At 41.8% G+C, this 17,162-nt stretch overlaps 1 protein-coding gene across 5 annotated transcripts in view; it reads left to right on the top strand.

The window, feature by feature from the left end:
• dapk1 (death-associated protein kinase 1) overlaps positions 1–17,162 on the top strand; it is a 290,457-nt gene that overhangs the window by 153,702 nt on the left and 119,593 nt on the right. For all 5 annotated transcript variants that reach the window (XM_038804815.1, XM_038804813.1, XM_038804812.1 and 2 more), the window contains exons 5-12: positions 3,390–3,519; positions 9,073–9,121; positions 9,215–9,241; positions 11,609–11,761; positions 12,914–12,959; positions 14,243–14,332; positions 15,741–15,833; positions 16,905–17,024. In XM_038804815.1, coding sequence (XP_038660743.1) covers positions 3,390–3,519; positions 9,073–9,121; positions 9,215–9,241; positions 11,609–11,761; positions 12,914–12,959; positions 14,243–14,332; positions 15,741–15,833; positions 16,905–17,024 — 708 coding nt within the window. The remainder of the gene's footprint in view (positions 1–3,389; positions 3,520–9,072; positions 9,122–9,214; positions 9,242–11,608; positions 11,762–12,913; positions 12,960–14,242; positions 14,333–15,740; positions 15,834–16,904; positions 17,025–17,162) is intronic.

Raw genomic sequence — 17,162 nt, 5'->3', positions numbered from 1 at the left:
CTAAATTTATTTGCTAATCCTACTGTACCATCTGCACAGTTCTGAAGTTTGATATTATCATTGCTGAATAGTAAATTATTAAAAGCAAAAGAATTTATACCGGAGTATTAGGCAGGATGCCCAATGTCCCCTTTATTATTTGCGTTTGCAATAGAGCCACTGGCCATGGCGCTGAGGGCTTTGTAGGCTTGGGAGGGGATTGTTAGAGGAGCGATGGAGCATAGGGTTCTCAATACATCAACGATTTGCTGTTATATGTTAGCAATCTGGAAGCGTCAGTGAGAAACATTATGGGCATCTTGCAGCGTTTTGGGTTTTTTTCTGGCTATAAACTAAATATAGGAAAGAGTGAGTACTTTGAGGTGAGGCGGTGGGGGGTGGGGGGGGGTCTTAAGGTGTTACTGTTCTGGTTACCAGGAAGTCGTTTTCGGTATCTGGGGGTCCAGATAACAAGGGACAGGGGGAAACTCCAGAGATTGAACTATACAAATCTTATGGGGAAGGTCAATACGGAACTCAACTAGTCTGCCGGACCGATTACAATCGGTTAAAATTAATATCTTGCTGATTTTTTAAATTTCTATTCCAGTGCCTCCTGGTGTTCCTGTCCAAAGCGTTTTTCAGAGAGATTGACCGGCTTGTGGCTGGGTTTATTTAGGTGGGTAAGGGCCCGAGGATCAGGAGGACGGTGCTTCAGAGGGAGAGACGAGCAGGGGGCTTGGCTTTGCCAAACTTTCAGTATTATTATTAGGCAGCTAATACTGAAACGGTGCTGGAATGGTGCGGTGATCAGAAGAGTTGCGGGTCTGGGTGGAGGCAGGGTCTGAGGGGGGCATGCCTGGGAACGGCACTAACGGCTCTGCTCCTGTTGGTTTCGAAGAAACACTTGACTAGCCCGATGGTGGTAGTCATGTTAAAAGTTTGGAGGCAGCTTCATCAATATTTTAATTTAAAGGCTGCCTCAAGGCTTGCTCCCATTTGTGCAAACCAGTTATTTGAGTTTGCTAGGCTGGATGTAAGGTTTAGGGAGTGGAAGACAGAAAGGGTTGGAGAAGGTAGGAGCTTTATTTCTAGAAAGTCGGTTTGCGAACCTGGGGGAGCTGAAGTAGAAATATGAGTTTACTGACGCTGATGGGTTCATGTATCTCCAGGTGCGTAGCTGGGTCAAAGATTACTTAATCCTGCCTTCCAAGTGAAGCAGCCTTCTACCTTGCCGGAGCGTATTTTGCCCTGCTCAGTGGCAGAGGTGACCAGCATATCAAGTATCTACCCGCGGATAGTGGGGGTGGAGACCGGCTTGGTTGAGGTAGTGAAGGCAAAGTGGGGAGAAGAACTAGGCCCATTTGTGGAGGAGGAAGTTTGGAGCGAGGCACAGAGGAGGGTGAACGTGACCTCATCCTGTGTGAGGCTGAATCTCTTTCAGCTAAAAGTAGTGTCTTGAGCACACCTCACGAAGACTAGAATAAGCTGTTTTTTTGATGGGGTGAAGGATAGATGTGGTCGGTGTTCAAGGGGACCGGCACAAATGTGCACACATTCTGGACGCGCTCAAAGCTGATGGGCTTCCGGTGGTCTTTTTATTTTTTTGATACCATGACGATAATACTGAACATTGGAGGGCAGCACAGTGGTGCAGTGCGTTAGCCCTGTTGCCTCATGGCGCCGAGGTCCCAGGTTCGATCCCGGCTCTGGGTCACAGCCGGTATGGAGTTTGCACATTTTCCCCGTGTTTGTGTGGGTTTCACCCCCACAACCCAAAGATGTGCAGGTTAGATGGATTGGCCACGCTAAATTGCCCCTTAATTGGGAAAAAGAAAAGAACTGGGCACTCTAAATTTAAAAAATATATATACTGAACATGGGGTTGGAGCCGTGACCACTGGTTGCGGTTTTTAAGATCTTGGATGTACCGGGGCTCCGTTCGGGAGCTGGGGCAGACACTCTGGCCTTTACCTCGCTTTTGGCAAGGTGGCGGATCCTCTTAGGCTGGTGGTCGACTATACCGCCAAGCACCTCGGGGTGGCTGGGTGACCTGATGGAGCACCTGGAGTTGGTCAAGTTCACCATGAGAGGGTCGGTGGACGTGTTTTACTGTAGATGGTGGCCGTTCACAATGCAGTTTAAAGAGTTGGTCACTGTTAGCTGTTGGGGGTTGGTGGGATATGTTTAGTTTATATTATGGGCAGGCATCTGTGCACCTGTATGTATTAACAATCTAAAGGATTAGAATGAGCAATCCTGCTGCTGCTGCTACCAAATAATTGGTGTCAGGGTCTTAATGCTAATATTGCATTTTTGTCAAAATTATATGTATTCTGTGGGGGGGAACCCAAAGTCAAGTTCCGTCAAAGCAGATTTAAAGAAAAAAGATATACAAAATGCTGAAAAGCTAAAGGAAATTACACTATAATGGAAATGCACATGGTACATATCAACCTTGATTAATTGAATGACAGATCAGATTTGAGGGGCTGAATGGCCACTGGCTGATACCAAGTTCCCCTTCGGTTAACAAAGATTTGAAAGAGTAGAATACGTTTGTTGGGTTGCAATTTTTCAACAAGTTGTGCAGCCCAGTGCTAAAAGCTGTACTGTTGTGTATGGTACTGAGTCTTGCTATGCTGGGTGATCAAGATTTCACCTGTGTTTCAGTCAGAGCAGCAATAGCACACATTTTGACTTGACGGTTCTAATCAATGGAGGGGTGGCTATTTTTATTGCTCAATGACCCATGCTGAAATATTATGTAGTCACAAGATGAGGACTGAATTGGAAAGTGCTCTGGTACCACCATCCCCATATAGCCCAATACTGTGGTGGTGCGTAAACTGTCTGATTAACCTGAGGAAGGAGCTGCGCTCCGAAAGCTCGTGTTTGAAACAAACCTGTTGGACTTTAACCTGGTGTTGTAAGACTTCTTACTGATTTTTGTGTGTAAGGACAGTGGATTGAGCGACATAATGGAGAGCTACTGTTGCCATTGCTAGAACCATACCCAGGAGCTGCAATCATGTTCAATGCAAGAAAAATCTGCAAGAAAAAATTCAGTGCATCCTTTACATGTGCTGATCAACCAGGTGGATATTATAACCAAATAAATGTGGCAGCAGATTACTTCTGAGAGTTGTTAAGACAAATGTATCTTGCAACAAAGCAGGCAATCTTTGTTAGAAGTGGCGTTAGTCAGCTAAGAACTATAGTAAACAATTTATTTAACCTTTCTGTTCACATCTGAATAAACTGTTAACTTCAAATAGTATTGTGTAGAATACCAAGCTTTAATGATGCATATTTTAAAAATAATTCTTTCCTGTTGTCTGTGTTTTGCTTCATTAATTGAAAACCGATTAACGTACAAATTCCTTCCACAACCTTTCTCTCTCCTGCAGCCTGAAAACATTATGTTGCTGGATAAAAAGTCACCCAAACCTCGGATTAAACTCATTGACTTTGGTTTGGCTCATGAAATAGATTTTGAAAATGAATTTAAAAACATCTTTGGAACTCCAGAATTTGTAGGTAGGTATCTTTCAAGACTTATCTGAAATCAGCTTAGTTATTTATAGTTTTGAATACTTGCTTTTCACTACTCTTGAGGTAAATGTGCATGCATTGTGTGAAACTACTGTATAGTTTTATCATTCAGTAATTGTAGGAAGATTATATACCTTAAATGTGGTTGATGGCACTTTCTGAAACAGCCTACTGATTGAGGATCAGAATAATTTAGCTAAAGGTTAAAACCTTAGGTTTAATTGAGTCAGGATGATAACGATGCCTCCATCTTTTTGCAGCTAATAGTGAGAGTTTCAGTGGGCTTTGTGTAAAATGGAATGGGTTCAGTCCTCCTAGACTGCTGCCCAGAATGCAGGGATATGACCAAAGCCCTACCAACATTAATTGTTCAAATATGTGTGGACATGAAATTATGAAAATCGCTTATTATCACAAGTCGGCTTCAAATGAAGTTACTGTGAGAAGCCCCTAGTCGCCACATTCCGGCGCCTGTTCGGGGAGGCTGACACGGGAATCGAACCGTGCTGCTGGCCTGCCTTGGTCTGCTTTCAAAGCCAGCGATTTAGCCCTGTGCTAAACAGTTTGTGTTAGCAATGTGTTAGTGAGAATGCTCTTGCTGCTATAGGGTAGGACATAGTTGTCAGGCTATACCTGCAGGCTTCTGTACATTCTACCTGTTATATGGTGCTTCCTTCACACTTGTTATATTGTACTTGACTTGGAGGCAATCGTAACATAGGAACTTTCTATCTAGAATTTGTCTCCTGTAGCTTGTTAAAACCCCCCAAGATAGCAGAGATTGGATTGGATTGGATTTGTTTATTGTCACGTGTACCGAGGTACAGTGAAAAGTATTTTTCTGCAAGCAGCTCAGCAGATCATTCAGTACATGGGAAGAAAAGGGAATTAAACAAAATTCAAGAAAATATTCAAGATAAGAATTGATGATGTCCGTACCATTGTTTAAGGCCATCCTTTGCATTTGTTTGTAATCTCACTTTCAAGATTCCAGGCAGACCATGTGGGCTGAGGGTAGAGGAGGAATGCAATATGCTCAGTGTGCTTTTAATGACCTTATAGTGATTTGGGGGGTTTGAGTATAGGAGTAAAATTGGTTTAGCACAGTGGGCCAAATAGCTGGTTTGTAATGCAGAACAAGGCAGCAGCGCAGGTTCAATTCCCGTACCGGCCTCCCCGAACAAGTGCCGAAATGTGGTGACTAGAGTCTTTTCACAGTAACTTCATTGAATCCTACTTGTGACAATAAGCTATTATTATTATTTATTATTATTAAAATGGCTTGCTACAATTGATAAAGAGCCGTGGCAAGGTGGAGTGTTAGGTACATTTTTTGTCTCCTTATCTAAGAAAGGATAAGTGAGGGAGGCGACCTCATTGAAACTTTAAAAAATCATACACGGTGTGACAGTGGATGTAGAGCTGATCTTTCCATTGGCAGTTGAGTCTAGAACCAGACGACCACAATCACAGCATAAGACGCCAGTCATTTAAGACTGAGATGAGAAAGGATTACTTCATTGAGGGTGGTGATAATCCCAGGGACCTGTATAAACTCAATCATTGAGCATGTTCAAGACAGAAATCAGTAGATTTTGGGATATTAATGACATCAAAGGATGTGGGGATAGTGTGAGAAAGTGGCATTGAGGGAGATGATGAGCTTTGATCTAATTGAATGGAGGAGCAGGCTCGACAGGGCAGCACGGTATCACAGTGGTTAGCACAGTTGCTTCGCAGCTCCAGGGTCCCTGGTTCGATTCCTGGCTTGGGTCACTATCTGTGTGGAATCTGAACGTTCTCCCCATGCCTCTGTGGGTTTCCTCCAGGTGCTCCAGTTTCCTCCCACAGTCCAAAGATGTGCAGGTTAGGTGGATTGGCTGTGCTAAATTGCCCTTAGTGCCCAGGTGTGGTTAGGTGTGGGGTTATGGGGATGTAGAGGTGTGGGATAGGGTGGAGGTGTGGGATAGGGTGGAGGTGTGGGATAGGGTGGAGGTGTGGGATAGGGTGGAGGTGTGGGATAGGGTGGAGGTGTGGGATAGGGTGGAGGTGTGGGATAGGGTGGAGGTGTGGGATAGGGTGGAGGTGTGGGATAGGGTGGAGGTGTGGGATAGGGTGGAGGTGTGGGATAGGGTGGAGGTGTGGGATAGGGTGGAGGTGTGGGATAGGGTGGAGGTGTGGGATAGGGTGGAGGTGTGGGATAGGGTGGAGGTGTGGGATAGGGTGGAGGTGTGGGATAGGGTGGAGGTGTGGGATAGGGTGGAGGTGTGGGATAGGGTGGAGGTGTGGGATAGGGTGGAGGTGTGGGATAGGGTGGAGGTGTGGGATAGGGTGGAGGTGTGGGATAGGGTGGAGGTGTGGGATAGGCTGGAGGTGTGGGATAGGCTGGAGGTGTGGGATAGGCTGGAGGTGTGGGATAGGCTGGAGGTGTGGGATAGGCTGGAGGTGTGGGATAGGCTGGAGGTGTGGGATAGGCTGGAGGTGTGGGATAGGCTGGAGGTGTGGGATAGGCTGGAGGTGTGGGATAGGCTGGAGGTGTGGGATAGGCTGGAGGTGTGGGATCGGCTGGAGGTGTGGGATCGGCTGGAGGTGTGGGATCGGCTGGAGGTGTGGGATCGGCTGGAGGTGTGGGATCGGCTGGAGGTGTGGGATCGGCTGGAGGTGTGGGATCGGCTGGAGGTGTGGGATCGGCTGGCGGTGTGGGATCGGCTGGCGGTGTGGGATCGGCTGGCGGTGTGGGATCGGCTGGCGGTGTGGGATCGGCTGGAGGTGTGGGATCGGCTGGCGGTGTGGGATCGGCTGGCGGTGTGGGATCGGCTGGCGGTGTGGGATCGGCTGGCGGTGTGGGATCGGCTGGCGGTGTGGGATCGGCTGGCGGTGTGGGATCGGCTGGCGGTGTGGGATTGGGTGGAGTGCTCTTTCGAAGGGCTGGTGCAGACTTGTTGGGCTGAATGGCCTCCTGCACTGTAAATTCTGTGATTCTATGACAGCCATATGGCCTGCTCCTGTCCTGGTGTTCCTGTTCTAGTTCTTCTTTAGCTGGTGCCAATCCAATGACGGTATAGAGCAGGAAGAGGGACAATTGGAAGGGAACAATAACCTCTCGGTATCTCTTTCTCTAATTCTCTGTTTCCAAGCAGTAGTTAGGTTTGGGATCCAATTTCGCTTCCGTTAAAGGTGGTGCGAGTCGTGGAGAATCTAATGCACAAATTAAAAAGCATCAATATATGAGCATAAATTCTTTGAAAAGCCTTGAGGTTTTGGTACCCTTTATGTTCAAGGGTATATGTATATTATTTGTATTAATTGTATGTGGTGGTTCACTCGAATCCCAATGAATAGACACAGACTGAAACTGGTGATTGAGTTGTAACGTGTAACTCTAAATATGGAAATGTGTAAAAATTAGCTTTGGTTCTATCTTTCACCAGCTGGTTTTCTGGAGTTCGGTAGAAAGTTGTGTGAATTTCATATCCTTTTGTTAGCATTTTTATGTTTCGAATGTGGAATATTGCAGTTCAAATAAATTATTTAAAGAGTGTCCTAATAGTTTAGTTGGTTGGTGTTCTAGCCAGTGCAAAGGTGGTACAGGAATGTCCCAGGTTTGATCCTTATTCTGTATCATGTTAGCTGATCTCAGCTACAATGGGGCCTTCCTTATACTTGGCCTTCATGCCCCTAAGCTAGCAAGGAGTGAAAAACAGTGAATCAGAACAGGAAGTTTCCATGGTTGACTGGCCTGCTGTAATTCACTGTCTCGACTCCTGCATGGATGACAGCCAATGATCAAGATACCGTTGAATTGTTTGGCAACAGTCCCCCAAAGCAAGTGATAGATGGTACGTTTTTGTAAGAAGAATAAGGAGGCCACACACTCAATAGAAAATATCTTCTAAATAAACTAGGAGAGCAGAGGACTCTCTGGTACAGATACACACTTCACCAAAAGAAATTACACCGGTTCATAAAGCTATTTTAAAAAAATAATCACTTGGGTTCATTTCTAGTGGGATAGAATTAAAAGGCAGAGAAGTTATGTTAAGTTTGTACAGAACATTTGGAGTACTGTGAACAGTTCTGGTGATCTTATTATGAAAAGAATACAGAGACTGTGCGAGGGAAGTTGGAAAAAGATCTACCCGAATGATACCAAAGGAAGACGATTGCTCCTATCTTGAAAAATGAAAGAGGAAAAATGAATGGAAGAGGCTCGGTCTCTTTTTCGGATAGAGACTGAGGGGTGACGGTATAAAGGTCTTCAAGATGAAATGATTTGATAGGATAAATGTATTGGAGATCTGTGGAGACCAGAACTAGGACCAAAAATATTAGGTCAGCATTAATATGTAGAATGGGAGTTTCAGGAGGATCTTTCTTATCCAGAGAATGGTTCAAATGTGAAACTAGCTCCTACATGAGTAGTTGAGATGACTACTACTTCAGGGGAAACTAAATAAACATATGAAGGTGCACAGAATAGAAGATGTCGATTGGTTCAGAGAAAGAGTGTGAGGACCTGTGTGGAGCATAAACACTAGCATGGACCTGTTGGGCTAAAGAGCCTCTTTCTCTGCGAGATTCTCCGTCGGCGGTTCCTCTGCTTCGCTGGCAGCACACCGATGCCCGCGGGTTTCCTGACTGCGTGGGATGGCCACAATGGGAAACCCCATTGGTCGACTGCTGGAATAGAAGATCCCAGTGCTGGCTGGGGCACGCCATGCCGCCAAACGGGGCTGGCAGGGTGGAGAATCCAGCCCACTATGTTCAGTGTCTTCAGGAAAGGATGGAATAAGTTTGGGAAGGAGGATTGTTTCATAATTTTCCTCCAAACAATTGTAAAAGGGCTTTTAAAAAAAAATACAATTCTGTATTTGATGTAACATTTATATTCCTTAAATTTCTGTAATTATGTAGTTTTTATACTTGTGCACAGAGTGACCACCAATTGTGTTGTGCCACATTTGGCATGTTAAATTGTTTTCCTTTGAAAGGTTAAGTCAAATGATTGAGTTGATTTCTTTAGTTAAAATGACCAGGATTGCTCATCAATTATGACCAAAGTCCAAATGGTAAATCTGCAGTTTTGGTGTAGTAAAATATCCTTGTACTGTTATTAAACACTGCATGTGCATTAGCAAATTTTGTTTCATATGTATAGCAACCAAACTCAAAACACGTTGATTTTTTTTATGTAACAAAGAAAAAGCATAAACTAAGAAATAATGCTGGCAACCACCACAGCTGCTCCACAATGAAAGTAGTTCACAGAACCTGACTTTGAAAGAACCGTGAGAACCACTCTTATCAAAGGGGAAATTTCACTTAAACTCGAGATAGGGTAGAGGTGAGGAATACAGATGCACCTTGTTAACTGATGAGAATGCTATATATTGATTGATCTAGGATAATCCTACCTTGTCAGCCAAAATAAAAAAATGGGAAATGGCAATGGTGAGAATCTATAAAGAATTTAAAATAAATCCTGTTAACCATAACAAGCAATATTTTAGATCTTGTGAATTTTCTTTTATTTTGTAGCTCCAGAAATTGTGAACTATGAACCCCTTGGTCTAGAGGCTGATTTGTGGTGAGTGGACAAGCTATGTGAGCAGAACTTGTAGACATGGTTTTTAAACAATTTGCAGAAACATATAAACACCTGTTGTTTCATGTGTTTCAGGAGTATTGGTGTCATAACCTACATTCTGTAAGTATTACATTTTAAAACGGATGTTCCTTTTCTCACAGTTGTAAGTGTATTGTTATGAGGAAAGTATCTGTCAAAAAAGCCACCATGCTCCCCCAATTCAAACGCTGGCACAGTAACATAACTGATGATGATGCCATAATGTCATTACCTTGGAGTGTCTGAAATTACCCTAACATCACTTGCTCACGAATAGTTTTCAAAAATGTGTATATAATTAATTGAAATTCTCAAAAGGCACATTCAAAACTTGTGATTGGGTTGTGGATTTTTTATTTGCCTTCTATAATTGGTTAAAGGACTAAATAAACAGAAATGCCCATGTACAATTACATTTTGTGATAATTGCAAATCTTTTTAAAACTATGATGAGTAGTGCAGTTGGTGATCCAGCATTACTTCCAGTTAAGTTCTAGGCTGAGTTCCCATTTAAAGTTGATAGTTTTTCATGAGCTACATTTTTTTTGCTGTGTTATTTGAGGGAGGGAAGTTTGGTGAGAAGAAAGAACATAAAAGAAAGACACTTACAATCTGTTAGTGTGAAAATGTATCCAAATTCCAGCTACTGCCAGCCCTTCCTTCCATGGATATCTATCCACTTGTGACCTATAGTAATGCATTATATTACTGAAATATAATGGAATGTGACTGGTTTAGCACAGGGCTAAATCGCTGGCTTTGAAAGCAGACCCAGGCAGGCCAGCAGCAAGGTTCAATTCCCGTACCAGCCTCCCCGAACAGGCACTGGAATGTGGCGGCTAAGGGCTTTTCACAGTAACTTCACTTGAAACCTACTTGTGACAATAAGCGATTTTCATTTCATGTTTAAAATTGGATGATTGATTTATAATTTGCATTACATAACAGTTTTGTATTGTACCTTTTTAATGTAGAAATTTCACATGGGCAATAAAATTGTGTAACTCAGCAAGGTTTGGGAGAAAGGTTAGGGGAAGTAACAAAAAGTGAGGCCAGAGCTGAAATTTGAAGCTGAAGGCAAGGGGAAAAGATTCCAGAAAGTAAGGCCACAATTGCTGTGGGTGCTGTCACTGGCCAAGCCACTGGAAACATGAGGGATTGAGCAGATCATTTTATGCAGCAAGTTAAAATTGCTTTTCAGGTAACTTAAGAAAGTATAAAATATATTATGCTATACATTTTCCCTTGTGTGCTTGGCTAATCAGGGTTGTGAATAGCTGAGCTGTACAGATTAAGGAGGTCCCAGGTTCAGTTCCCTTGCTGTTTTAACCTTGGCCAGGTGATCTCAGGAATGTTGCTGTTGGTCTCGATGCCCTGAATTAATGAACAAAATTCTTCCCTGGATTAGTGAAGGAAACTTGGTCTAGCTTCTGACTGCTGAGTATTCATTCAGTGATCCTTGCTGGAAGCTGCCCAAAAGTGACCATCTGGTCTGCTGTGGTGCTTCCCACATTTAGGCAGTCAGCCAGTACTTGCTGTCTAGACTCACACATGAAGAATTACCACTTGGATAAAATACCAGGAAATCCCAGTGTTGTGAACTGTACTCTAGTAAGGAATGAGAAATCAATGCCTTCAGGAAGGAGGACAACAGCAGGGAAACTGGGACAAACAAATCTTCTTCCCTTATCAATGCTTTTAAATATTTTTCTGTACTGTTGGAGTGTTTCTACAATGTAAAAGAAATAATTAATGACTGACAACTGCATTTTAAGCTGGCAATGTTGCCATTTTTAAGCAGGATTGCATGATTGCACTATCTATTTCTACCTGTGGCTAATTCAAATGAACTTAAAAGACCTGGTATGTTTGTTTGAAGTGAATTTATGCATGTTTTTGAATGACTAAGCAAGACGTGGGAGTACACGAACCAGACAAGATGGAATTGGTCTCAAACTGAGCCTTTTACAAGAAATGCCAACAATTGGGCCAAACTTTCCAGCCATTCACGTCGGCAGGTTAATCTGGTCCTGCAAAGGGTGCATTCAACGAGAAACCCCTTTGACAGTGGCCGGACCAGAAGATCCCGTCACTGGCCAATGACAGGCTGCCTGTTCCGCGGGGGGTCGCACAGAAAATCCCGTCCTTGGTCTCATAATAATGAAATAAAAGCAAACTTCATTTCATCACATTTAAACAATGGCAATAATATTTCTTGTGCTAATAATGTATGATTTAAGATAAATTTGTGTCACTCAGAACTGGAGGCTGTACACATAGCAGAGTTATACAGCATGTTTTTCTGTCTTGTGGAGTTGGGCTCAAACCTTTGCAATGGTATTACAAGAAAAGAAAGCCACTCATTTAGTTTATTTTACAGTGTGTTTTATCTACAGCATTTATCACCTATTATATGTTCTGCAATTTTAATTGTTTTCTTTTAACTAGCTTGAGTGGTGCGTCACCTTTCTTGGGTGACTCTAAACAAGAAACATTGGCCAATGTTTCAGCTGTGAATTATGAATTTGATGAGGAGTTTTTCAAGAATACAAGTGGCTTGGCAAAAGACTTTATCCGGAAACTCCTTGTCAAAGATCCCAAGTAGGTCCTCGATGCACTTTTTAAAAATGTTACTTTATTGTACTTTAATTAAAGATGCACTCTAATTTTTTTTTTAATGAACATTGAAGATTCTAATTGCTTAGCTGTGGGGTGTTCTGTGGTGTGTAGCTCTCCATCTGCACAGACCAGTTTTCACTCTAAATCTTGTCAGATGGGCAGAATAGTAGAAAATGGAATTTAACACTGACAGGTGTGAGGTGATGCATTGTGGGAGGACTAACCAGGCACGGGAATACACAATGAATGGTAGAACTCTAGGAAGTACAGAGGACCAGTGGGGCCTTGGGGTGCATGTACATAGATCCCTGAAGGCAGCAGGACAGGTAAATAAGGTGGTTAAGAGGGCACATGGGATATTTGCCTTAATTAGCTGAGGCATAGAATATAAGAGCAGGTAAGTTATGATGGAGATGTATAAAATGCTCGTTGGGCCACAGCTAGAGTACTGTGCGCAGTTTTGGTCAACACGCTATAGGAAGGATGTGATTGCACTAGAAAGAGTGCAGAGAAGACTCATCCGGATGTTCCCTGGTCCAGAGTGTTTCATCTGTGAAGCTGGCTAATCATATTTATCGTGACATCACCAATAAAGGGCATGGAAAATTGGGAAACACTATCTCTCCGGAGAGAATCACATTTCCTGATTCTCTCTGATGTTTTCTGCCCACGTCGCTGTTCCCTCTGACGGTGAACATGGGCTGGGTAGATGGATAAGCAACACTAAATTGCCCCTTAATTAGAAAACAAATTAATTGGGTACTCTAAATTTAAAGAAAAGGATTTGCAATAATGGAAGTTTTTCATTTTCAACCACTCCGCCCTCAGAAAGAAAGAAAAAACTAAGTATGGATGAAGGGAAGCGAGCACTAAATGGTTGCTACACTTAACCATCATTCTGTGAACAGTAATTATAATCCTGTTGACTTGTGCCCTTTTTTTATACTCTGCTTATGCACCACACAATTCTTAATGCTACACTTGAAATTATTATGTATGTAAAATAAACTAAAGGGCCCTCATGGCAGCCTGGAAAGCAGTAGATTGAGATGCTCCTGTAGGCAGTAGGGTTTTATTTTGTATTTGATTGCTGCAGTGCTTTTAATTGTATATTTTTTAATATGTCTTTAATAGGAAAAGAATGACTATTCAAGATAGTTTACAGCATCCATGGATCAAGGTGTGCATATTTAATATTTATTGATGATGTCAGTATAAAAATATATAAATGGGGGGATAGGGCATACACTTCAGGTCCCTTTTTTTTAAATCAATTATGGCACCTAAGTTTAAAGAAATTCTTGAAACTTAATCATCTGGTCTGTTTTCTACACAAAACAAATGTAATTCTCCATTGCATTATCTACTATTTAAATCAGGAATTCTTTTTTCCATGGATTAAGAATTAACCTGTAGCCTGTGTGTATCCATTTACAATATTACATTCAGGCACATTTGAATAACGGGTTGGTTTAGCACTCTGGGGTAAATCGCTGGCTTTTAAAGCAGGCCAGCAGCATGGTTCAATTTCCGTACCAGCCTCCCTGAACAGGCGCTGGAATGTGGCGACTAGGGGATTTTCACAGTAACTTCATTTGAAGCCTACTTGTGACAATTAGCGATTTTCATTTCATTTTTTCATTTCATAAGAAAACTGGCAGTGGCATTTTCCAGCCCTTCCCACCGGCAGGATTGTCTGGTTTCCCATCGATGGAGGGTGTGAGCCACTCAAAATCCAGTGGACATTGCCGGGACCAGAAAACCTCACTACCTGCCAATGGCCGGCTGCCTCGCCGCCGGCAAACACACCGCGGAGCACACCCTGGGAAACTAATTAATCAAATGCAGTGATACATTTCTAATCAAGGACCTTTCAACATCTTACTCCCTTTATTTAGAAACTTTATTTTTTGAAACATTGTAATATAAGTTGCATCTGAATGTCGGCCAGTTTTTTATTACATTAAAAACAATGGCATCTATTTCATGGCTTGGTGAGATAATGACCCAAAATCAAATCGCAGTATCAGCATATACTTAAACTTTAAGTCCGTGTGCAGATAATTTGTGAAGAGATTGTACAATTAGGCCAGATTCTGGAGTCAAAAGATCAAATCTTATTTTGGTACTGTCTTGCTCGGGTGACAGTCGGTTGATGGAACCTTAAGCTCCTGAGCTAAATGTGTCAACTGCCGTTAAAACTCCAGCTCTCATCATTTTGCCACCAGGCTTGATGCGCTACAGAAAGGAGGGAAGGGAAACTTGTGTAGATCAGCAGAGAAATGGCATTGGTGATTGTACCACTTTTAACCATGTCCACAGCTCTGCTGTTCTAACTGGCATAAGATGGATCCACTGTCTACTCGGGTGTATGTCAATGCTGTGCAGAAATTACAATGCTCACCATTGCATTTATTTTGGACTCGAAAGGTTTTTAGTAACTTTACTTTTTTGACACTTCAGCCAAAGGACAGTCAGCAGGCTCTCAGCAGAAAAGCGTCTGCTGTAAATATGGAAAAGTTCAAGAAATTTGCAGCCCGCAGGAAATGGAAGGTATGAGGATTTGTAACTGCCATTCAGTATTTACTTGCTTAACTTCATTAGGTCACTTCTGCAAATGGTTAAAGGTTTGTGACTTCGGATAACTTTTTCTGGTCCGTGTTAAATTCAGAATCAGCATCATTTCAAATTAAGAAAGGCAAAATAAAATGATTAATCCAAGCAAAATCGCTTCAGCAAGAGGTTAGTAAACAATTAGAGTGACTGCCAGTTAGGTATAAGAACAGAAACTATGATGGAGTTTAACTGGAGAGTAAACAAGTCCTGGTCAATAAATAAGATTCCGTTCTAAAGTGTAGAAATGCACAAAGGATTCTTGTGTTAAATGTGGTCCATCTAGTCTACAAATGAACTTCTGCCTGTATTACTTCCATCAAGAGGGACAATTTAATTGCTGGAGAATGGATACCTTTCATCAATTGAGATCTCTGATCAGCAAGGGTCAAGTATTAGTCAAGCCTCCTTAATTCTCCCCTAATAATCTACTTTTGCGTTCAACCTCCGATGGCTCTGCTGCATCCCTGCCAACAAGCATTGAATTTCTGACTGTGGTTACCAATTCAATGCATACACTTGCTGAATACCAGACACTCTTCAACTGGGGGCTGTGCTCATTTAGATATTGGTGTGTGTTGTGGTCAACATAAACCGCACAATTATATAGAGGGTTTTTTTTGGCATCCAATCTGAGCAAATTAAAAACTAACGTCACAAAGGTAGAAACATATTATTAACCGGCTGATTGCCTTTTTAGCTTTGACGCTCTTAAGCAATCTTTTGTGTTTAGTTTTTATTTTGCTGTACCTCCAGTTTCTTTGATCCCTTTTAAAGTATATTTTTTGTTAATGAGAATTGTCATCAATTCTACTGCTGAACATCAAACTTTATGCTTTTTTCCCCCCATTTTCTTTATAGGTGATTTCTGTTTAAACTGGCAAGATTGAAAATTTAATTGAAAATACAGTTTTAATAAATTATTTATCTATCATTCTGAATGAGCATATAGATCCAATAATGGAATTGCTGAAGTACTTTAGGTTGATGGCTGGTCTCCGCTTCGCACAGTGTAGTTGCCTTTCTCAGACAATTACTGGCAAGATGTCAGCAAAAATGTTTTCATATACAGACAAATTGATGTTCATGCATGTAGGAAAAAGTTCCTAATTTTAAGGGATACCAATGACCTTAAATAATGAAATGACATAGCTTTTAAATTCATCCAAATAGGAAAGAGTTTTTTTAATCCCTATGAGCAAGGTTAGACAAGTAGATATAAAACTGCTTGAAATATTCCATTTATTTAGAATCTGTTCTATGTATCATTGCTGGGTAATTGCAAACTATTAGATATTTTGTGAGCTGGAAGTTTACACATTGTTTTGTTACAATATATTTTCTTCAGCAATCCGTACGGTTAATATCGTTGTGCCAACGGCTATCGAGATCATTCCTTTCTCGAAGCAACATGAGTGTTGCTAGGAGTGAGGACACTTTGGTAAGTACCTGAACAAAAATCCATTTAAGAGCTGAAGACTTTTGTTTCCTTTCTTGATGGTGAGAAATTGGAAGAGTTGTGTGTGTTTGTATTAGTACATGCTGGCTGTGGCCTGGGTCGAACTTGGCCATTATAACCCCTTCCCCCATAATAAAGTAGCTTGTTGTTACACTCTGGCTCACTTGGTATGGCATTTAGTAAGGTACAATCCAAACTTGAACCTTCACGTCAAAAGGGATGTAAGCATTTTCTTTTAAGAAAGTCACTAATTTTATTTTTACACCAATTCCTACTGTAGTATTGACTCCATTGTTCCTCTTCTGTCATTCAATAGGCTATTTTCACTGATGACATTGCAGCCTGTCCTGTGCACAATCAGGATAGGGAAAGGAGCTTGTCTGCTTTTCACTTATTATAACCTTCCTCTTTGATCAAAATGTTCAACTGAGTTTTGATTATTATGTCTAATTACATTGAACATAGAACAGTACAGCACAGAACAGGCCCTTCGGCCCTCAATGTTGTGCCGAGCCATGATCACCCTACTCAAACTCACGTATCCACCCTATACCCGTAACCCAACAACCCCCATGAATTATATTCCCATGAAGCACCTTGCAACATTACATTAAGCACAAGTTGTTGTTTGGCCATTGGTGCTGCCTTGGCTGATATCAGCTAGGTTATCATAGAACAGGATTGAATCTCATATCTTCCTTGTCTGTATGGAGTAACTGCTCACTGAATCAACTTGCTAATCAACCTCTAGAGCCCTTGACTTTTAATTTCAGTGTAGAACTTTAATTTCAGTGTAGCTCCCAAGAACTAAAGCTGGACACAGTTCTGTCACCATTACTTAAAATGCACGTTTTTAAAATTAAATTTGAAGTAAGGTTTCCGGAGGATTCAGAATAGTTGACGGAATGTTTTATCTATGTATAAATTGTGCTATTTTTGAAATAGCATAAGTAGTCTTCCCTCCTCCTAGCCATATGTTCAGTCGTTGACCAGCTTTATTTGTTGATTGACTTCCAAAAGTGATTTGTTTCTTTTGTTTTGCCTTTTAATAAGGACGAAGAGGATTCTTTTGTAATGAAAGCAATTATTCACGCCATCAATGATGATAATGTTCCCGGTTTACAGCACCTTCTTGGATCCCTTGCCAATTATGACATAAACCAGCCTAACAAGGTAATAAACCAGCCTAACAAGGTAACTTCTTTCCATCCTTTTGTATGTTTTGTTAATGGCTTGCAAATTATTTCCTGCCTAGATTTCAGAATAACAGGTGCCTATTACGTTCATCTTCACATAATCCAATGACTGAAT

This window comes from Scyliorhinus canicula, chromosome 8 (assembly GCF_902713615.1).
Source record: "Scyliorhinus canicula chromosome 8, sScyCan1.1, whole genome shotgun sequence".
Taxonomy (NCBI): Eukaryota; Metazoa; Chordata; class Chondrichthyes; order Carcharhiniformes; family Scyliorhinidae; genus Scyliorhinus; species Scyliorhinus canicula.
This window is presented reverse-complemented; position numbering and strand designations above follow the sequence as displayed.